We start from the raw sequence: 23,291 nt of genomic DNA, 5'->3' as shown, positions 1-23,291 counted from the left end.
CAAACATAATGATTTTAACTGTCTGGGTGAAGTCGAGATTCCCATAAACATTTCCATTAAATCTTCAGTCCTGCACATGTAATTGCAAGCTCAAAACTTTGTTCATGTAATGGCAAACCGTGGCTTAGCATGAACTTGTGAAGCAGACCTCTGAAATAGTTAGTCTAGTCTCTCTGTAACTTTTCAGGGGCTTGGGTAGAGGACTTTCCCAGCCCCGCTACATGAGTTGTTTAACTGGAAATGCCTGTGATTGAACCAGGAGCATAATCTGAAGGAGTGAGCCATGGCTCATGAAAGCTCACACCCTACCGCTAATTTTGTTAGTTTTGTGGGTGCTACTGGACTCTTGCTCTTTTCCACAAGAACATAATGTAAGGGAAGAATGTACTCTGCCACCAAGCTGTGCCCTTTATTTCTTCCAATATGGGGCTGTAGGATAACCAAGAGTTGTGCCTGAAGTATGGTGTGCTGAAAAATATTGCTCTTAAAATCCTTATACTTGGAGTTCAGAGTCATCAGTTTCTGTCTATTTATTCGTTTATATGTTTGGAGCAGAGAACAAGGTATGAAGCTGCCAATGTTTTGCGAGTGGGCCACCCCTTTAAGGATGTGTGGAAACAACCATAATCAGGTTTTGCCCTGTCGTATGTTAGTTTCTGCAGGTTCTTAGGACTGGAGAAATGTAGTGATGCCTCCACCCACATTTGTCTTCAGTCTTGTTGACAAATGGTGTTTTATCTTGTAGGTTCTTACCAAATATGTCTATCGTGGCAGGTCAGTAAAGAAAACTGAGCCGTGATTGAAAGGAATAAGGACACGTTCACACTAGATGATGCCCCCCAAGCTAGCTGTTGGAAGGACATTGGGCTGCTGCTTAACTCATGGCAATGGAACAGATATTTCAGCGGAGGAATTGTACAGTTGGCTGCTTCATTTTGTGGTGCTTCAGTACAACAAATCATGACAGCTGTATGTGCAACCCGGTACCTTTTGACAACAAGCCCTCCTCAGCAGCCCCTTGAATGTCAGTGGGGGGCCCTGGCTGGTATCAGCCAACCTCAACTGTCAACACTGATAAGTCTTAAGGCTGCATTGCCATGTATTTCATTATTAGCCTTTGCAGCTGTGCTTCAACAAAGACGCCACACCAAGGCTAGGGGTCTCTTTCGCTTCTCAACTTCAAGCCCCGTAGTACTTCAGATCAGTTCTTCGAAGGAGCGGAGGTGGAGAGTTTGGGGCCCATGGAGTTAGAAGAGGCAGTGTGGGCCTGTGGGCCCTTCATCTCGTCTAGTTCCCTCAGGCCCCGTAGCAATTTGAGTTGATTTTCTTGGAACTGTCCCTAGAAAGGTCCAGTGTGTGAAGACAGTAGGCAAATGTTTCTGAGGCAAATGGAAGCAGCCTAAGAGAACACGGTAGCAGCCCCTTCCTTCCATTTTCAGCCATCATTTCTGCTTTGAAACTGCTGTGCACAGGTTTGGGCTGAGGCAGTAGTCATGGAGAGTGTGTGTGTGTTGTGTAAGGGAGAATGTGCATACCCATGTGAAAAAGGAGAGAGGGGGCATGTTGAGTAGAACCAGAAAATTGCTTATTATTAGTAGGTCACTGAGAGATGGACACCTGTCTATGAGAAAACCACTCAACTTACTTTAAATATTGAACAGCTGAGAGATAGTAACAACTCCCCCGCCCCGCTTACCAACAGGTTGATGGTGAACTGCTGACCTAAAGGTGAAGTGGCTTGTGTCCGATTACCAAGGGCTAGTTTCTCATCCATCACACTTTTCAAATGACAGCACAGCGTAGATGGCAGAAATGTTATATCAGCTGCTTGTATACAGTGTGTTCTTTGTAATACCTGTTGAAATGCTTGTCTTCAGGTCTCAACACGGCATATTCACACAGCACAAGGAACATGTGGATCGGATTCCCTCGAGTTGCTTTGGAATCCTAAGGGAGGAAACAGCCTCCTCTCCACCACCAGCTTTGTAGAATTCAGGGAGGGCTGAAGAGCTTAGCAGGGGCTGGTTCGTTTACTGTTTGCTTTGCCCTGCGCTGGGGAGGAATTGCCACCACGTGTATTGATTTGCCTTTTATTACTTATTACATCTGGTTGCTGCTTTTTCACAGGATTCCAAGGCAGGGTAGCAGGTAGAGACGCCACCCCTCCCAGTGGAGGTGGGAGCGGATCCACCCACCCCCGCTCCCCTTTCCCGCTACTGCTCCAAGTGATGGTGAGAGATAAATAAAATAAAGGCCATTGGGCCTATGATGTAATATCACTTCTGGGAAATGCAGAAAGTGACATCAATCCTCTCTAGTAATTGCTAAGAATGCTGTGATTTTACCACAGAGTTTCTGGTGATTCCTAGAGAGGCTTGATATCACTTCCAGGTTTTTCAAGAAGTTACACCATCGCTGACCACCGCCATTCCATATCTTCCCCACCCTTGGGTCTCCCACTGGTTGCCAGGCCAAGCCTAGCAACTCTACTTGCAGTGGTCTCTTGACTAGAACTGAGCGCTGGATCTCCCCAGCCCAAGTCCAACACACTAACCACTAAACCACACTGGATCTCCCCTTTGAAAAAGTTCCTGGTGAATTCGAACTGCTAAATCCAGATTTGTCCTGTTAGAAATAAAGTTGTTGCCGATCATGCCAGTTTTAGCTGCTCCCTGCTCCACTGGGCATATAGTTTGCATTTACTTATTCATCACCTTTGTGTAAAACGCTCCTTAAAAATGATTAATTCAGACTCAAAACATGGATTTATGTTGGTGGTGTCTCACCTTTATCATGTCCCATTGTTGGCTCTGTTGGGAATGTGAGCATCTGAGTTTTTACTAAGATTTGTGTGTTTTTGCTAGTCTTCTGGGTGGTTGGGGCTTTTTTTTGCTTTTACTTGGGAAACTGCTACGTAGGGAGGAGGTTCAGTATTCCTACATTGCATAATGATGCATTCTGTATATTTTTGGAAGACTATTCAGTAGCTGCCCTGTCCTTCATAGTCCTGGCCTGACTGATCTCATCAGGTCTCAGAAGCTCAGCAGTGTCAATCCTGGTTAGTGCTTGGATGAGAGATCACCAGGGAAAACCAGGGTCACTCACTATGCATAGGCAGGCAATGGCAAGCCCCCTATGTGAGTCTCTTGCCTTGCAAACCCCGTGGAGTTGCCATGTCGGCTACAACTTGATGGCACTTTCCACCACCCCCATGCAGTGTGGGGGGTAGAGAGTGCCCTCAAGTCAGCTGACTTACATCAACCCCTGGCGGGGTTTTCATGGCAAGAGACTAACAGAGGTGGTTTGCCATTGCCTCCCTCTGCAACCCTGGTCTTCGTTGGAGATCTCCAATCTGATTACTAACCAAGGCCAACCCTGCTTAGCTTCTGAGATCTGACAAAATCAGGCTCACCTGGACTATCCAGGTTAGGATAACCGCCACCACCCCCATACAGTAGCTTACTTTAAAAAAAAATGAGGACAATACTGATAAGCAACTTAACAGTTTTTGAGAAATGGCCCTTGCTTGGCTATTTCTAGTACAGAGAACTTCTCATACTTGGAAATTACAAGTGCTTTGTGGGGCTTTTGCAGGATTAGGCAACTCATGATGATAGTATTATTTTTCATAAGGCATTAGCTTTCAGTACTACACATGGCCTCATCCGCTTACAACTTTTTAACAGAAGGTTCTAAAGTTAGAATCTTTACAGGGATGGCCATCTGGTAGCCCATGGATATGAACCCCTCAAACAACTTTCCCTTGCTGGAACGCGGTTGATTTGGACATGGATAAAATATATGCAGATATCCCACCCACCCCCGCCCCCCCAGAAAGCATTTCAAGAAAGGGAATTATAGTAACCATATTTTCAACTGAAGGGCAAGGTTTTGTATGCGGAGGAATAACACATTGTTAACCAAGAGAACCGGAGATGACCTACAAAAAAGTGTACTTCGTGTATGTTGATCTGCACCCAGACTGCTCTGGGCCGTATTATTCATAAGGCTAACTAGGCCGAAGCCTAGGGGCTTTATTAATGATTTTATAAAATAAAAATTTTATTCACTTCAAAATATTACAGTATTGAACAATTGTACCCACAAAATGCTTTCCTGAAGAGTTCTACTCGCGCAATAAAAATATTTTTAAAATGGTGAATAGAATTCTTCAGGAAACCCTCAAAATGGATATAGGGCTATGTACTGAGGCCTAGTACCTACCGTACCAAGGTCAGGCTGTCAGCTGTAGTGGGGTGAAAGATTGAAGTGCTGGAAGGGGCTCGAAATAACTGAACACCTAGGGGTCCGGCCATGGGTTCATACAGACCTGAGACTGCTTGTTAAACCATCCACGGCATGAGGATCCATGTGGAGATGCAGAAATTGTCCTTCTAAGAAGAAGAAAATCCCGATTCTGCACTTGAATGTCACATTCTAGTAATCAGTGAAAACTGTTTATAGTGAGAACCCAATTCCAAAGGCAGCTTTGCACAAACAAATCATGCTTTCTGTTTCCACGCTTCTGGGGTAGGGAGTCATTTTTCTCCCTTTTCAGTCACATGCTACATTACTTTTGGTATTATTTGATTAACCTGAGAGGAATTTTACTTCCTGCGGAAAAATTAAGATTTTTTTTTTACCACATACATTGGTCTTTGAGATGTTCACACGGCCTATTTTGAATCTGTCAAACCTATTTTGAATCCATCCACCTTCAGCTGTGGTGTGGCTCAAACTTGGACTCCTCAGATTTCAACACTAGGATGGTACCATGCCATTAAATTCAGATTGTCGCTCTGCAAATCTTAACACTTTGCCATCTCTACTGCAACTGGTAGTAGCCAATTCTTGGTTCAAAACTTGGGTTAGCCCAATCGACTTAAAGCATGCTATACTAAACCCAAGCTTGATTCATAGGGTTTCACTAAAAAACTGTTGCAAGATGTAAGAAACCAATTATTTAAAAAAGACTGGGCAACATTAAAATTCAGAGCTGATAGGAAATGCTCCCCAATTTATTTTCACTTATCCTATCAGAAAATGTTTGAACTGGCTAAATATTTTCTCCACTTAACAGTTCCAAAATATCGATGCTCTTCTACGTTACTCAGATGCAATGCGTTATCTTCTGCTGAGATGAAGGGCCGTTTTAGTAAAATCCCCCCTGAGAAGCACTATTGTATCCATTGTACAGATCAGGTTGATTCAACTGCCTGTATCCTTTTTAACTGCCCCCATACAATTTACTTCGCAAACAATATATTTGGAGTGACCGTCTACTGGAGTGACCGTCTACTGAATATTTCTGAACAACAGAAACTAAAGATCTTGCTGTCAGGCAAGATAAGAAAATGCACATGGGATCTAGCCGTATTTATCCATGGAGCCATAAATTATTTATAAAATATTTGACGTATGGCTTGTGGGCTGTTAAGTTACAGGGAAAGGAAAGAATCTGTTGAACAAATACGTACCAAGTTAGTTGCATATTCAAATTATGAGTCCTTAAAACAGGTTAATGGATTAAAATCCACCTGTCTGTGTAAACAAAAACAAAGAATATGTATGTGTATCATGTCGAATAGCCAGGTTACGCCCCCCCCCAACCATGGTCTTATTTGTTTAAACATTTTAACACATACTCCAGCTCTCTCCTATAATGGAGACTCAAAGCGGCTTACAGCGTGAAATAACAGATAAAAATGCAATTTAAATAAAAATATTCAACCCAACGCCCCCTCCCCATGCAATCTTAATCATGTAATGAATTACAAAGGCATCCCTGGGTTGGTGCTGGTGCTGGTGCTGTCCATGTGACTCACATAGGGCCACAGGCTAAAGGCCAAGAGCCACTGGTCAACCTGGTGGTACCTGGAGATCTCCTGGAATTACAACTGATTTCCAGAGAACAGAGTTCAATTTCCCTGGAGAAACTGGCATCTTTGGAGAGTGGATTCTATGGCATTTTACCTCGCCGAGGTCCCTCCCTTCCCCAAACCCTCCCCTCCCCAGGCTCAAACCCCTAAATCTCCAGGGAGATTGAATCTTAGGCCAAGCCCAGTTGTTAAGTACTTATAGAAAAGGGAGGGGCAGACACTCACTCCTGATGTTTCCAGTTTCCTCCTTTCTCAAACAATTGTGAGGGCTTGGGGAGAGGAATGAAACAGAATGGGACCTGTACGAGCCAAAAGAGAGGCAGTATAGTGTAGTGGTTGGAGTGTTGGACTAGGACATGGGAGACCTGGGTTCAAATACTCGCTCTACCATGGAAGCTTGCTGGATTACCTTGGGCCAATTGCATGCTCTCAGCCTAACCCACAAGGTTGTTGTTGTGAGGGTAAAATGGAAGAGAAGAGGTAAGACGCTTTGGATCCTCAGTGGGAGAAAGACAGAATATGGATGAAGTAAATAAATAAATAAACAGTAGGGGGAACAGGATCTAGTATGGGGGGGTAGGTAGGGAGAGTCCTCAACCCCCCCCCCCATCTAGCCTTCATGAGCCATAAAGTAAGTTGGGATATAAATATTAATAAATAAGTTAATTAATAAATGTGATACCACTAGTTAACATCCTGGTATACAATTTATTAAAATAGAGTTGGATTTTGATGCTTACCAAATTCTTAGCAAATGCCATCAACAGTTCTGATCATCCCCTTACACATACTGAATTGTTCCTCCATTTGAAAAGAGTCAAGAATATCTGAGTTTTGGAGGGGCTTTATAGGGATTGTAAAAAAATCTATTTGCAGTGTTTGGATCTGCTTAAAGATCTTGTTGAGACACAGTAAGGATCCACAATAAGTGGATGCAGGAGTTCTAGGTAGCATCTATTTTTCTGTTTTGTTAAAACACACACAAACACTTCCTGACCTCCAGTATTAATCTTGGATTTTGGCTCTTTAATCCTGCAAGAGAAATATGCACTACCTATAAAAACATAGTTTGGGGATCCACTTCTGTTTTTTAAAGCAAAATAAAGATATCTGTTTTAATTATCATTAATATGCTCTAAAGTCTTATTTCAAAAAATGTTTTTTAAATTGCCAAACTTTTCTGGGGGGGGGAAGGCCTGTTTTTTTAACCATTGCGCATTTGTGAGGCTCACGTTTGTGTAATGTATTAAAGCATCTTTCTCCAGCGGATCTCCAGGAAACCAGTGTTGTCTGAGATGGCCTTGCAGGTTTCCTTCCTGTACAACTGTCATAGGTGGTTTCTCACCTAGAGGAGCACAGAACGGGGCAAAATAGATGTGAAGGTTTCTTATCCTTATGATTCTTGTCAGACTCTTCAATGAAACAGAGAGGAGGCAAGATATTTTTGGCCGGCTCTGTCAAAACCTAAGATGGTCTGTATGTAAGAATATATTTTGATAGGGTGCTTTTGCAGCGTCATCATGCTGGCAAGTCAGATTCGTAGGACTCGGGTTTATGTGACCTAGAAAATACATGGGGGTGTGTGTGAGCTGTATTTATAGCACAATTTCGGAGTATAATCAAGGTTATAAATCAAGTGTCGCAGGAAGCCTTGCTCAGACATCTGGTCGTTTTTGAAAGTAAAGACATGAAATAGTAGGATGGTTTCTTAGCATATTTGAATCAAAAGCTACCTTCAGAACCCTGAAAAGGTTTTTCTTGCTCTTACCAGTCCCAGTTCTCAAGGAAAATAAAAATTTCCTCCAGTGATGGGCTCTATCTGCCTTTATAAACTTTGTATTTAGTAAGTTCTCATGTTCCAGAACTCTCTTAACGCTCTTTTACTGAAGCGATCTTCTAACAGTTATGTATATCACCCATTCAGCAGGTCAGGCAATGTAATAACATCCTTGCATTAATCAGCAAGTAAGATTTATATCTGTGGCATCACACCAATCGAAGCTAAAATAAGCCTCGTGATGTTTATATCAGTTGTGTCAAAAGCGTCGAGTCCAGATATAATTAGTGGATTTAAATGAGAACATTTTTACTGAATCTGGCGGTCTGTCCTATGGCACTGTTTATACCATAATAATTTGGATTTCAGTTGATGAGTCTTGTTGATTTTTTTCCCCCCTGTAGGAGAAAAGATTGGTTTTTGCAACATTATAGAACTTAGTTTCTTTTTCAAGAGCTATGTTCATTCTGGGATAATGAAATTCATATTTTAAAAGATGCATAGGTTGCTAATTTTTTTAATACAGGAGAGATATACGATATTACTTGTGGGGGGAAATCAGTTTTCCCCAATACCTGTGTACTAGGTTACTGCACATGTGGAAAAACTATACTACCAGGGCTTTTTTTAGCTGGAACGCGGTAGAACGGAGTTCCGGAACCTCTTGAAAATGGTCACATGGCTGGTGGCCCCACCCCCTGATCTCCAGACAGAGGGGAGTTTAGATTGCCAGCAGTGCGGAGGGCAATCTCAACTCCCCTCTGTCTGGAGATCAGGGGGGCAGGGCCACCAGCCATGTGACCATTTTCTCCGAGGGCAACCCACTGAGTTCCACCACCTCTTTTCCCAGAAAAAAAGCCCTGTATACTACATATCTCAGTTCATTCCGGATCCCATTGTATAGCTGGGGTGGGGGGTGGAGACTGATCCAGAAGTTTATCTTTCATTTACTTAACATGCAGGAAAGCTGTGTAGATCTGTAACTGGTGACCCATATGGATCGGGAAGTCAATCCACTGGATCTATATGCATGTAATTACTGCAGTTGATTGAATGTGGTATTAATATTCATTCTTTCAGCTCAAGCCTGTGTGTGAGGTGGAGCTGGGAGCCAGCATAGCCCTTGAATCGCTTCATTAAAAATGGTCCTAGCTTGAAAAAGAAAATTCTTAGGCCATGCTGAATTAGGGTGTGCTGTAACAGAAGCAGACATAAATCTCATTTAATAACAGGATTGAACTATAGTGATTGTTTCTCCTGCATGCCGTTGCCTTGTGGCTCTCCCTTCCATGTGTCGGTGCCTTCTCTCCCCCCCCCCCCCCGCCTCCATTTTGCACTCTCCGTTTTTCAAAAAACGGTGAACTCGCCTAGTGAGTGTGCCTCTCATCTGCTTTGTAACTTGTTCTCAAGCCTGCTGATTATGCTTGTGGAATTTGTAGATCCACAATCATCAACATGGCACAGGCTTTTGAAGGCTCTTGTAATATCCTAGTTGTAAGAACTCTTAGGGTTTTCTAGATGGAATTAAGAGGCGGTTAGATGGAGGGATAGGTCCATCAATGGCTACTAGCCATGGTGAGTAAAGGAAACCTCTATATTTAGAGGTAGTAAACTTCTGAAAACCACTACTAGGAGGCAACACCAGGGGGCCTTGGCTTTTCTGCCATATTTATTGCCATCCAGAGTAACGGGTTAGCCACTGTGTGAAAGGCCATTGGTCTGACCCTACGAGGCTCTTCTTACATTCTTCCGTTCTCACGAATGAGGCCATCACCCTTGATCTTCAGGGAAGGCAACAAATCATTCCCGTGCGTCCTGTGAAAAATTCCCGTTAGTCCAGCATTATTCGGTATACAAAAGAAGAAAGTGTAACAGATCCAGATGGCCGTATGCGGCGCCAGATATTCACTTACAAGAAAGTAATGCGTTCGTGTGCTGTCCAGGAACAGAATGTTAAGCACACTGTACGAGCGTGCTGCTGTTTGTGGCCCCGTCAGGTTCTTAGCGAATAAATCTAAATCTAATATCTGAAACTTGTTTCTGTGCTGTGTTGTTGCAGACAGTCATCTGGCAAAAGACCAAGGTATCTGATCACAAAATGGCGTTCATGGCAGTGGTAGGAACGGCGGTTATGGGCAGCATGGTGCCTTTTCAACATCGCTGTGAAGATCCTGAGGTAAGTTGTGTCTCTGCCCACCCTCCCATTATTTCACCACTAAACCAAATTTCAGAATTTTTGTTTCTAAATAATGATATAAAAATGAACACTGCACTTAACAGTGGAGTTCTTAATAAGTTAATGTTATTATTCCCTTGTTGCTACATACCCATCTTTTGATGGTTGAAAATACACACACACGATCAATTATCATGTTATTTAGGATTGGTTCATTGTCATTTTGTGTGTGTTTCTTCTCTACATGCACAATCTCTGGGTATGTAATCATAGCTGCTGAGTGTACCTGTGTGCCACCAATTCATAAATATATTTAAACCATGCGACCACATGTCTAAGAACAGTTATTACATGAAGGGAAAAATCTGCCATCTATGTCTGCAGTTAGACCAGTTGTTGAGCCATTCACTACATAGGAATCCATGTGGAAATTAGGTGACAGGAAAAATTGTTCTCCTAAGCGATTTGACTTGATTTGATTTATTAGACTTTTAACCCACCGTCCCCACAAGCGGACTCAGGGCAGGTAACAACAGCAAATCCACATACAATAAAAGATAAAAGCATACAGAAGTGCATCAAATAGGGTACAAATACAGATTGCAGCACTCAGTATTACACAGAGCACTGTGGGGTGGGAGACAGCAGCTGTCAAAAACAGACTAGCAAAAAACTGGGGGGCCCAAAAAGACCCCCATCAAGAGGCCCGGCTGGATGATTCACCCACGCCTCAACCACAACCATTGGCCTGGTGGAACATCTCCATCTTACAGGCCTGGCGGAACTGTAACAAGTCCCACTGGGCCCTGGTCTCAACAGAGAGAGAGTTCCACCAGGCCAGAACCAGAGCCGAAAAGTCCCTTGCCCTGGTCGAGGCCAAGCAAACATCCTTGGGGCCAGGGATCTGTGAAAGAAAACCCTGATCCTACATTTGAATGCTTCTTTACTATGTGATTCCAGAAGCCGCTTTACATTTTCTCTCTTAAGCTTGAATGAGACATCAAAACTACTACCGCACAAGAAACGAAGCTCCATGAAAAGACAAGACCGTTTGCTTCATGGCGTATTGTTTTTGAGGGAACCCTAGACCTCAGTTGCAGCTTTTCATGAGGGCCGTAGGGGGAAGGGGAACGTGGTTAAAATTACTTTTTTTCTTTAAAAAGTGTAAAGTTAGAGCCAATACATTCTTAATTGAAATTATTAATATATCCGTAAAACCAAAGCAATAGGATTACAGTTGGATGTAATGATGGCCACAGGCATGGACAGCTTTAAAAGGAGATTGGATAGATTCATGGAGGATAGTCCCATCACTGGCTACTAGCCATGGTGACAAAAGGGAGCGTCCACATTCAGAGGCACCAAACCGCCGAATACCAGTGCGAGGAGACGACGTCAGGAGAAGGCCGCAGCCAGTATGCCTTGTTGTCCACCCTCCTGAGTCACTAGTCAGCCACTTCCCGAGTCACTAGTCAGCCACTGTGTGAGACAAGACTAGAGGGGCCACAGGTCTGAATCAGCCGGGCTGTTACGTTCATATGTGCTTAATATGATGTAGAACAACTTGATTTATATTATATGTTTTTTTTTTCCTGTATGGATTTTTGTGGCTGTTAAGCATTAATTATTGGTATGTATTGTATTTGCTACACTTCATAACTCACAGTGGTACTCTAACCAAGTCTCTTCTGTTTTGGTTTGACTGAGAAGGAGAGCTGCTAGAACCTTTGTTTGGTGTAGTGGTTAAGAGCGGCAGGACTCTAATCTGGAGAACTGGGTTTGATTCCCCACTCCTCCGCTTGAAGCCAGCTGGGTGACCTTGAAAGGCTGGCCAAATCAGGGAAGAGTGGCTGAGCTGGCAGTGGGCAGGAGCACAAGCAGGCAGGAGCCTGCCAGCTACACAGGGAAGCTGTATCCCTTTGGGAAAACACATTTTACCCTTTTTACCCCCTTAGGGGGTGAATTTCTTAAAATCCTTTCTTAGTGGGTGTTTACATCATGAAAGGAATGTCTTCCCCAAATTTCATGTTTCTAGGTCCAGGGGTTTGGGCTGGGCGTTGATGAGTCCATCAGAATACTTGTCTTTATATAGAGATGAACAATGTTTGAACCTGATTTTTACACTACACTAGGAAATCCGAGTAAAAGTTCCAACGTAGCCTGGTCCTTTAGTCACACAACCACACAGGCTTCTAAGGAGTGATTTTACTGCAAAATTTTACTACTTTAATTGTATTGCAAGAAGAGTGATGTAGAAGTGTGTTAAAAACGATAAATAAAATCCACAATGATTTCTGGTTTATAGTTTGCTCACAAATAAATGTGTAAGTATTAATGGTTCTGATGAAATTTTACAGGTTTTTTCTCCTCTTTATAACTCTAGGTATGTCTCAGTGGTTTTCTTCCAAAGCCTAATTCTGATGCTTGTTTGACAAGCCATTCAGGTTCAGAAAGGAGCTTCATCTTTGTAAATAACAGACCAGTGTGTCAGAAGGATATTCTCAAGGTATTGCCTTCTCACCTCTTGTTAGCATAGTGGCTTATAAAATATTAGCTGGGACACTGAGGACTTCATTAGTGTTGCTTAGGGCCTAGCTGCCACACAATACACTCCCAAACTTTGAAAGCAGACGGTCTTGTGTATGGCCAATTTGAAACACCCTTCCGTTTCAAAGTAGGCTTGTGTGTGGTTACAAGGGTGAGTTTGAATCCCCTCACCTTTGAGTAAGTGGGCTTAGTTATGTGGCTCTGGTTCCTGGCCATGATTTTTGTTGTCCTGGGCATCATAAAATTGAGAGAGGCGCATTTTAAAATGACTGCATAGTCTTGGTGATAGTTTGGGGGGTGGGGTTACAGATTTATTGCCCTGACCTAGATATTCCAGGTGAGCCAGACCTCGTCAGATCTCAGAAGCTAAGCAGGGTTGGCCTTGGTTAGTAATTGAATGGGAGACCTCCAATGGCAAACCACCTCTGTTAGCCTCTTGCCATAAAAACCCTACCAAGGGTCACCATAAGTCAGCTATGACTTGAGGGCATTTTCCACAACCATGGATTTATTACGGGGTGAGACTGTGGCTTGGTGGTAGAGTATCTGCTTTGTATGCAGAAGGTTGGAGGTTCAGTCCCAGACAACTGCAATTAACAAGGATCAGGTGACGTGAAAGGCCTCTGCCTGAGACCCTGAAGAGTTGCTGCCAGCCAGGGAAGGAAAAACTGACCTGGATAGGCCAGTGATTTGACTCAGCGTAAGAAAGCTTCATGTGTGTGTAATACGGAGGGCAGGTGAGGGTCAAAGAGGGATGGAAAGGGTAGAAGCTAGCATGCTCAAGCCCCCCCTCCAAATCATAGGCAATCCTGCAAGGGGAGATGTTGAGGGGGTCCAAATGGTTCATTCTTGCTATTCCTTGTGGGCCCCCAATTCACTAGTTTTAATACTCTTTAGCAGGGCTTTTTTCCTGGGAAAAGAGTTGGTGGAACTCAGTGGGTTGCCCTCGGAGAAAATTGTCACATGGCCGGTGGCCCCACCCCCTAATCTCCAGACAGGGGGGAGTTTAGATTGCCCTCCATGCCGCTGGAGCGGCACGGAGGGCAATCTAAACTCCCCTCTGTCTGGAGATCAGGGGGCAGGGCCACCGGCCATGTGACCATTTTCAAGAGGTTCCGGAACTCCGTTCCACCGCGTTCCAGCTGAAAAAAAGCCCTGCTCTCTAGTAAGCTCCTGTTATAACAATTTCACAGAATTTTATATCACAGTGAGGGCTGACATGTTCCTGTCAAGAAGATGATTTTTCTGCAAGATGCATTGGAATTGTTTTTTTGTTGTGCATGCACTGTTGTATAGCAGAAGAGAAAACGTGTGATACTATTCTTGTACTGCATTTATTCCAAACTGGAGAGTTCCTTTTAAAGTCATCCTCTCTTTGTGTTTTTTTTAAAGCTGGTCCAACATTATTGTAACCTGAAATCTTCTCATCGTTCATACCCCATGTTCTTTATCAACATTACTATTTCTCCTTCTGCTGTGGACGTCAATTTAACACCAGATAAATCTCAAGTATTGCTACATGATAAGGTAGTGTGTGGAGACATTATAAGCTTCTCTGTGTGTTATGTGCTGTCAAGTTGCTTCCAAATTAAGTTATAACAACCCTATGAATTCACAACCTCCAGAATGCCCTATCATTAACCAGCTTGCTCAGATCTTGAAGACTGGAGGATGCAGCTTCCTTAATTGAATCAAGTCATCTCATTTGGGGTTTTCCTTTCCTCCTCCTGCTTTCTACATTTTTTTAAGCATTATTGTCTTTTTCGGTGAGTCTTGTCACCACAGTCCGATAGCTTGTACAGTAGAGTAAAGCATAATGAGGATAATTGACTTCCTGCAAGATAGAAAGGCAGCTAATAAATGTTTTAAATAAATAAATAAATAAATAATAACAGTTACTGGTTTTTAAAATTAACACTACAGTGTCATTTTGGTATGGCTTTAAAGTTAGCAGAACCAGGTCTCTTTCCTTTGGCGTTTGAGTTGACTTAATGATGCTGTAAACAACACACACTATTTCTCATGCTACTGCTGACTCTTTTTTTTTTAGGAATCCATTTGCCTTATTATTGAAGATATTTTAACGTCACTGTATGGGCCTCGAACCGGAACTGTTTCTGGTGAAACTGATGTAACAGATACTGCCTCAGCAGACGTCTTTGCTAATGCAACAGAACAAACAGATGTGCCTGTTAATGAAATCGAATCCAGCAGAAATCCATCTTCACAAGCACGTACCTCGTTGCTTTCATGTACTAACGATGTGCGAAATGGGGAAACCGGAAAAAACACAGAGGTCTGCTTGAAAAATCAAACATCGTGTAATGATTCTCTTCCTCATCTTCTTTCTAAAAAAGAACTATCTGGCAGCGAGACAGCTGGCTGTGATAGATTTCAGGACCGTTCCCTAAATAATTTACCATGTGAGGATCCGCAGAACACGTATATGGTACTGAACCTGGATGGCAATTCCTTAACGGATACTTGTTCTGAAAATGGAGTTGGGGGTGGTTTGAGAAATGACAAGATCCAAAATGTAGACAAGATGGAAAGACCAATGATCCCAAAGGATTCCTCTGAAGTCACTGCTGACAAATGGAGCTGGGGGAATGCATTTGTGAATTCTAGAGGAGAAAACCTGGAACCTGTTCAGATTTTAATTCCTGAAATGGAAAAGGCAAGAATGCAAAAGGAAAATGATGGTATTAGTCAAATAAATTTTCAACAGGAAAATAACAACTCAAATGTTAAAAAAATAAATATGGTAAATGATAAAGTGGGACAGATTACAGCCTATGATTTAATTAAAAGTCAGATAGTAAGGAAACCTGTGTCAGCATTTGGCCTTTTTGCTCAAGACAATCGTTCCAGATTGTTGGCTGAAAATAGCAAAGCAAGTGCAGAAGAACTAAGGCTGAAAATGGAAGAAATGTGGAAGGCACTAAATGAAGAGGAAAAAAAGAAGTAAGTTTTCAGACTTCACATCTGTCCACTTAGACTGGACAGTAGTTTCCATCAGTTGTGATTCATTGTGTTCAAAAATAAGTTGTTTCCCAGTTAATTTCAAAAACAGAATGGAAAATGCTTTGGCTTGACATCTGCAATATGTTGTATAGATATTTTATTTCTAATTATCTACTGTTTGCTGATTTATAAAGCCCTACATTGTTCTTTTCCTCTGTTTTTCTAATTAAATGGTTTCGTTATCTGCACTGAACAGATTTAACACACTTGCAGTACACAAATTCATATTTTCTTGGCTATTTGCCCTTAATTCATACTTCATTTTTTGTATTTATAATTAACACTTTCTAGAGAGGCAATACCCTATGGGAGTTGAAGCATCAATGTACACTGCAAAAATATGTTTTATGTAGCTTTATAATAAACAGGTACAAGCCTTTCGTCTGGATCACATCCAGAAATCAATTAACTAGAAGTCTGCAGACTTTCTTGGGCAAAGTGCGGGATTCTTTCCATCCAAATCCTCAGCGATCCTTGTAGAAAGGCTTCTGTGCAGAGCACCATGCGTACAAGAGAAAAAGGGGAGAAGTAAACCTCCAACACAGAGACCAAAATAACCCCCAAAAAAGTTTGAGGAGCAAAGCTTTAATTAAGAACCAAATCTATTCTTTAAGACAAATAAAATCTGTACCAATTAAATATCCTTATATCAGTGAACAGACTTTGAAACATTCCTGTTTTTACAGCGCAGTCCTAAGCAGAGTTACCCTCTTTTACACCCATTAACTTAACTGGGCTTACAAGAGTGTAACAATACTTAGGATCGCACTGTTAGCCATGCAAGATCAAATGTGTTAACACATTGTCTTTTTCACTCAGTAAAATGATTATGTTATGTGTTTTGAGAAAAGCCTGTAAAGCTCAGTACGGTTCAGTAAGATATTGACAATTCACTTGCAGTTTTGATATTTTAATTCTGTATTCATATTATCCGTAAAGGAACAATTGTATAACGTTTTCTTAGAGGAACCACTGATGAGGACAGGACATCAACATACGTTTAGGCTTGCATGGTTAAGAACAGGAGCATAACTTCACTTATGAATATTCTGTTAATTAACGAAAGGATATTTTATTTGTTCATATTTATTTGTTCTGAAAAATAGATTTGATTTTTATTTATATGTTTGCTACTCAACCTTTCTTTTGTTTTGTTTGGACCAACGGGGGACCAACTCAGGCTGCATATTCTTACCCTTCTGGATAGTTGGGGGATAGAAGTATTTGGAGCACAACACTCTGAAGGTTATAGTAAGTTATAGGTCTGGGTCTTTCGGCAGCGGCTATGGATAAAGGTTTAACATTTTCAATACTGCAAAGAAAAATAATATGTTTCAGCAGGGCTCATTTTGAGGGGGAACATGCAGGAATGCAGTTCCGGCAGTTCCCCAAAGAGGTCATATGTCAGGTGGCCCCCACCCACCTGACTCTCGGCCATTTTGGGCCCATTTCGGCCTGGATTGCAGCCACAATGGCACGGATCGGGCCTCTGATAGGTGGTGGATCACTCCCACTCAGCAGTGGCCCAATTTTGACCATTTTGGGCCCCTTTTCGGCCATTTTCAACCCCTTTTTGCCATTTTGGGCCCAATTTCGGCCTTGAATGGCCAGGATTGGGTCCAAAACAGCCAGGATAGGTGATATCAGGGGGGGTGGCATATGCAAATCAGTCATGCTAATGACACACTTCTGGTGATGACAAGGGGTGTGGTATATGCTAATGAGTTGTGCTAATGAGTTCCTCCAGCTCTTTTTCTACGAAATGACCCGTGTTTGAGTATCTAGATCATGAATCCCAATGTAATGCTCTTGGATGCTGTAGTGCCCACTGACATCTTCGCCCACCAAGTCCTTTCAGAAAGTGGGTGGAGCTCTTGCCCAGCATGGTTTCTGATTGGTCACTGGAAATTTGATTGGCACAAGTTAAAATAACATTGCTTTGGTGGCAACTGACACCACAGTATTGATTTTATTCCTTCTCTTTTATAGTGTATTTTTAAAAATGAACCCTCTTCTCCTCTGCATTTGGTTTCCTTTGGGTGTGTGATTGGCTCCACTTCCCACAGCAGCCAATTTGTGCTTGCACGCACCACCCTGTGTCAGAATTCCAAAGACGCCTACAGGCTCAAAAAGATTGGGGACTCCAATCTAGATGTTTGGATTTTATTTTATACCAAGTGAAATGAGCAAGTCCACAGTGGACTGTAATCAAGAGCGTAATAAAGAATGTCACTGTTTTCATCAGTTGCATAAATAATATTTTCCTCCAAGTTTTGAATTCAGTGCAAAGTTACTACTCATTTAGGTGAAAGCCAAACTAGAACCAAAATTGTTGCCAGGAATTGACAGAGCGCTGAATGACTTTTTTAAAAAAAATGACTATTTCCTCAATTGGATTTAGTGGCTACTAGAGATGGGCACGATCGGGGGCAGGGACGAACCATGCGGTTCGTGGTTCGTCGCGTTTCACAAACCATGGACTTTCATGAACCTGCCTCGGTTCACGAACCGATTCGTTTGGTTCATGAAAACGTCATTTCTGGGCCAGCAAATCATCACTTCCAGGCCAGCAGAAGGCCGCTTCCGGGTCAGCAGAAGGTCTGCAGAAGGCACAGCCCTCCATTGCCTAGGAAACTGTTTGATTGGCACCAGGTTGTCTGCAGTGATGAACCAAAAAACAAACCAAACAAACCAGTCTAAAAGTTCCTGGTGGTTCATCAGAAATGGGCTCTGACAAACCGCTGGTTCATGAACCACGAGCCAGCCTGGTTCGGGCCGAACTTTGGTTCATATTTTAGTTCATGCCCATCTCTAGTGGCCACTTAGAATGTCTGCTGCTGAGAAGTTGTATCAGCTTATTTTGCAAAGACAAAAATAGAAGTGTTTGGCCTCAAACTAGGATGTGTTATTCTAGTTTGTGTCTACTGGTCTTTAAAGGCAGGAGTTACTTCTGCCTATGGGACAAACTTCTGAGTAAACACGTTCAGGAGTGGTTGTTAGTGGAAACATACGGATTTCATAAGCACTTCAACTCGGGGAAAGTAAAAATAATAATAACTCTGCTTATATACCATCCTTCTTGGCAGAGTGGTGAACAAGGTCAGAGTTATTATTATCCCCACAATAAAGCAGGGGAGCCGAGGCGGGGAGGAATGGCTTACCCAAGGCCACCAGCAGAGCTCATGGCAGAAGTGGGGGTCCACTCTCCCTGCAGGCAGGTTCAGAGCAGATAACAACTTGTTCAAAAGTATAAAACCATATGAACAAGATAAAAATACATTTAAAATTCAATACAGAAATCCAGCTATCCAGCCCACATAAGCATATCCCGTGGGAGTGGGAGATGGCAAATTATTTAAAGTGAGAGAACAGAAACCGAGGGGGGGGGATGAGGGGAGTTCCAGTCCTCCCCCAACAAGAGGCTGGCTGAATAGCTCACTCGTGCCTCAACCACAATCCCTATACTACAACAGCTCTCTAGTGTGTTTATTCCGAAGAAAGTGTGCTTAAGACAGCAGTTTAGTTTAATGTCTTTTTGCTAGGACTGGTCGGCCTATAAACATCATGTCAAAGGGAGGTATATCCTGATTTTGACATCAATGGTGCCTTCATTTGCTTGGGTTAAATACTCTAGATTTCAGAAATTTAATGATATTATTTCCTGCTGTCCTTAAACTGCTTTCTAGACAAACAGCTCATGATAAGAAACAATTGATTTTATTTGTGTGAGTTACCTGGCTGGTGGTGTTGCCTCTGTTGGGGCCTGAAACATTCAAAGTTTCTCAAAGCAGTGGGAGCTGATGAATAACCTCACCTGGCTGTCACATTTATCTCTGTGAACATTTCTAGGGCAGCGGTCAGGATGACCCTGCAGAAATAGTATAAATCTCCTCTAAGTCATCCTCTGTCAGTCGATTAATCAAGCTTTTCAGTAATCTGGATGCTACTTCTGTAAAGCTACTACTTTGTTCCAGATGGCAGATTTTTAAAAAAATACAGCAAAAACAGTTTCAGGAGGGTAGCCATGTTTGTCTGCAGTAGAATAGCAAGGTTTGAGTGTAGTAGCAGCTTAAAGACCAACTAGATTTCCAGTTCCCTTCATCAGAAGGGAGCTTTGACTCTCAAAAGCTCAAGCTGCTACTGAACCCGAATCTTGAACAACAAAAACAATGAGGCTGTGTCTTTGGGGAGAAGACTCGTTGCTGATCCCAGAGAACCATGTCAAATAAAAATTAAGAGCATTGTTAGTCACAAAATGGGACCTTTTGTTGCCCCTAATTTCTACCATCCATGCAAATAATAGAAAGTGACTAATCAGACTACTAATAGTATGCAACTAGAATAGTCATAACAGTGTACTGCTATTGAAAGTATAAGGGACAAAACTAAACATATCAAAATACAGAGGGAAAGGACACTGACTTTTTTCCTTCAAGCAACAGTATGTGTTTGAAAGGCAACCAGTTCTGTACGTATGTCTCTTACAAATCTATGAACCACAGCCAGTTTTCATGCATCTACAACCCCTCTCTCCCCATCAGATATGAGGAAAAAGCCGATAAAGACCTCGAGAGATACAACAGGCAAAGCAAAAGAGCTCTAGATCTAAATGTACAGAGTGCGACTAAAGAGAAAGAAAGAAAACTCAAGTCCAAACTGAAAGACTGTCTGTCCGATCAGCAAAGACTTGACAAACTTTTCCATTCTCAAATGGGAAGGAAACGCGGCAGTTCCCAAGCTATAAAAACTGTGCAAGTGCCCTTCACTATGGATTCATTCAAACAGAAGCTTCACAGATTAGAACAGAAGGAGTCAGATAAAGAAGAACTCTGTCTAATTCATCTTCCAAATTTTCCTGATGCGTGGATAATTGCCTCTGATGAAAAGATAATGATGCTGAATCCATACAGAGTTGAAGAAGCCCTGCTCTTTAAAAGACTTCTTGAAGACCATAAGCTTCCTACACAGAAACTAGATACACCTATTGCGCTAACTGACAGGTAAAGGCTAAAGTGTGTAAGTAAAATGTCAAAAACATTAAAAATGTCAAAAGCGTTGAAAATAACAATATCTCGGTGAATTTTTGGACATTTGCAGGCTTTTTTCATAAGTCAAAGTGTACTGTTCCCTCTGAATAACATACTTGTAAACTCCTTAAGATGCCATCAGTTAGCAGTAGGTGAGAGAGGTTGGCAAAAGATGGAATTGCAAGCTGCATTTAAAACAAAGCAGTGGAATGAAGAATAAAGAAGTTGCCATCTAGACATTTAAGTGGCACATATATATTCTAAGTGCCACCAATCCAGAAAGGCCTGCATACAAAATAAATTCAGTCTCTCTTATCAAACATAGTCCCAAATTGTTCTCAGTGCTAAATGAACACATATTAGAACGCTATTTCAGCTTACAGCAGTTAAGGTATAATTTCTATTTACTAGTCTCTGTACAAACTCGGTATAAAGACTCAGTGTAAATTCCCAAATAACTTGTCTCAGGGCCAAACTACAAGTGACAAATGACACAGGTTGGACACTTGTCAGCTTCCCTCAAGTTTTGATGGGAAATGTAGGCAGCTTGGCGGAATGCTGGACAAGTGACAGTTGAAAAGTCCATTGGACAGCAGTCAGAGAGCCAAGCTGCAAGACCAGGACGCCTACATTTCCCATCAAAACTTGAGGGAAGCTGACAAGTGTCCAACCTGTGTCATTCGTCACTTGTAGCTTGGCCCTCAGATGACAACTGTCCCTCACCATGTTCCTGCTGATGTTTGGTATATCCACCACTGGAAATGTTTATTTTTCTACTCCTCACATAATATGTCTTAACACCTGAAGGCTGAGAGATATGGAATTCCTTTGAAATCAAGGCTTAACCAGCCCTGGGAAGGAGTGAAAGGAAAGAAAGGATTGCCGCAGAGTATGTACCTCAGGGGACCTCAAACAGGTTCTTCAGGAAATCTCAAAACAGAACGAGGCAGCAAAGGGCTGTTTGTAGAAGAAACATGGGAGAGCAGTAGCCCTTTAGCAGGGCCAGAGGATCAGTCAGACGAGGACACAAATTAAGAGTTGGAGGACAAGATACCTGCAACGGCAGCCTATTTATACGTGGCATAGGATAGGTAGGTTAGACTTGTTAGTGATTCTATGAACTCGTTGTCTTGAGTTGTTTTAAGTAAAGCCTGTTGTCTGGCAATAGGGATTTCTGTAAAGAAAGAAAGCAACTCATTATAAGAGCAATGTTAGTGGACAGCATGGCTTCTTTACTATCTGAACAAGTAAATTTTGAGAGGGATTTATGAAGAGGATGTGCAATTCTCAGTTTTATCCCAAATATCCCTTGAAATACTGTGGTCCATGAAGGTTATATTTAGTTGTATTGTGACTGTGTTCATTTCCTGTTGTTACAGAGCCACCAAGAATTCAGCATTTGTGCAAAAATAAACAAACCCATAAACTGTGGATGTGAACTTTATTTTGATGTTTAATAAACTTCACTTTGATTTGATATATGAAAAAAGAGATTAGATAATACAAAAAAGACAGGAAAAAATGATTTTTTCTTACGTAAGCTGACATTATATGTGTGCATAACTGCTCTTTACAAATAAACAATGCTATCCTAAGAAGAATTATTCCAGTCTAAACCCATTGAAATCAGTGGGCTTAGACTGGAGTAACTCTGTTTAGGATTGCACTAAACATTTCTTGACAATAATTCAGCAGTGATTGAATTGTGCTCCCACCATCAACTTTTTCTGGCCTGTAAACATTTTCATAGGCAGGGGTTCTTCGTGATTTAAAAAATTAATTTAGGTGTTCTTCCACGCAATAAAGTTTGGGAAACGCTGTTCTACAAGGTGCCTTATTGAGAGGCTGTTCTGCTAAAAGTAATTGCACAAAATAAGGTCATCTTAAACAGTTGTTTTTTTTTTTTAGTGCAAATAGAAAGCAACCCAAAAAAAGTAAGCAGTGCTGGCCACAAAGACACTATTGGCAAATATATACATAAGTATCTATTACAAGTTTCTAAATATCTAAAAAATAAGTCCATACACAATTACTGACTATATGCAATACATTCAAATGTTAAGTTTATAAGGTCCTCAATCCAGTGAATTTTTGACAAATAGGCTAAAATTATGGAACAGCCATTCTTTGTTAAACAGTTAAATAATTAATTTTTCAGTCTTCTTGGTGAACCCGATTACATGGAAGTTCTCTATAATATGCCTAAGGAAAGTGGAAGATTCGACAGATCATCTTATTTGCTGGATTCAAGACTTGTAGCAAACGGATTTCAGATAAAAATAATACCAGGTATGATGTCGCTTCATAATTAGCATTTGACCTTGTTTCTGTCGTTCTTGGTATATATCTTGCTTCAGCTGGAAAAGGACTGTGTTGCATTTGTCACAAATGTGTCGGGTGGGAGATTATCCACTCAATTTTAGAAATAGAAAATGTGGTACAATAAGGTCAAACTGGACCAAATGAACAGTATTTCTACCTGGATCTTCCACAGTCACTTGTGTATGCTATGTACTGTCAATTTGCTTCCCTATGAATTAATGATTTCCGAAATGTCCTATCATTAACAGACTTGCTCAGATCTTGCAAACTGAAGGCTGTGGCATCCTTTATTGAGTCATGCCATCTCACTTTGAGTCTTCCTCTTTTTCTGCCGCTTCAACTTTTCCAAGAATTATGGTGTTTTCCAGTGAGTCTTGTCTTCTCATGATGACAACAAGGTACAATAGTCTCAGTTTTGTCATTTAGCTTCTAGAAGAATTCAGGCTTGATTTGATCTATAATCCACTTATTTGTCTTTTTGGCAGTCCATGGTATCCATAAAACTCTCCTTCAGCATCACATTCCAAATGAGTCACCTT

General features: G+C 41.7%; 1 protein-coding gene across 2 annotated transcripts in view; it reads left to right on the top strand.

The window, feature by feature from the left end:
- The window catches only part of PMS1 (PMS1 homolog 1, mismatch repair system component), an 85,514-nt gene that overhangs the window by 27,445 nt on the left and 34,778 nt on the right, over positions 1-23,291 (top strand). For both annotated transcript variants that reach the window (XM_054972514.1, XM_054972513.1), the window contains exons 6-11: positions 9,716-9,832; positions 12,216-12,338; positions 13,772-13,906; positions 14,430-15,343; positions 19,945-20,403; positions 22,589-22,719. In XM_054972514.1, coding sequence (XP_054828489.1) covers positions 9,716-9,832; positions 12,216-12,338; positions 13,772-13,906; positions 14,430-15,343; positions 19,945-20,403; positions 22,589-22,719 — 1,879 coding nt within the window. The remainder of the gene's footprint in view (positions 1-9,715; positions 9,833-12,215; positions 12,339-13,771; positions 13,907-14,429; positions 15,344-19,944; positions 20,404-22,588; positions 22,720-23,291) is intronic.

The sequence above is a fragment of the Eublepharis macularius genome, chromosome 2 (assembly GCF_028583425.1).
Source record: "Eublepharis macularius isolate TG4126 chromosome 2, MPM_Emac_v1.0, whole genome shotgun sequence".
NCBI classification, from domain to species: domain Eukaryota; kingdom Metazoa; phylum Chordata; class Lepidosauria; order Squamata; family Eublepharidae; genus Eublepharis; species Eublepharis macularius.
The sequence above is the reverse complement of the archived record's forward strand: the minus strand, read 5'-3'. Positions and strand labels throughout refer to the sequence as shown.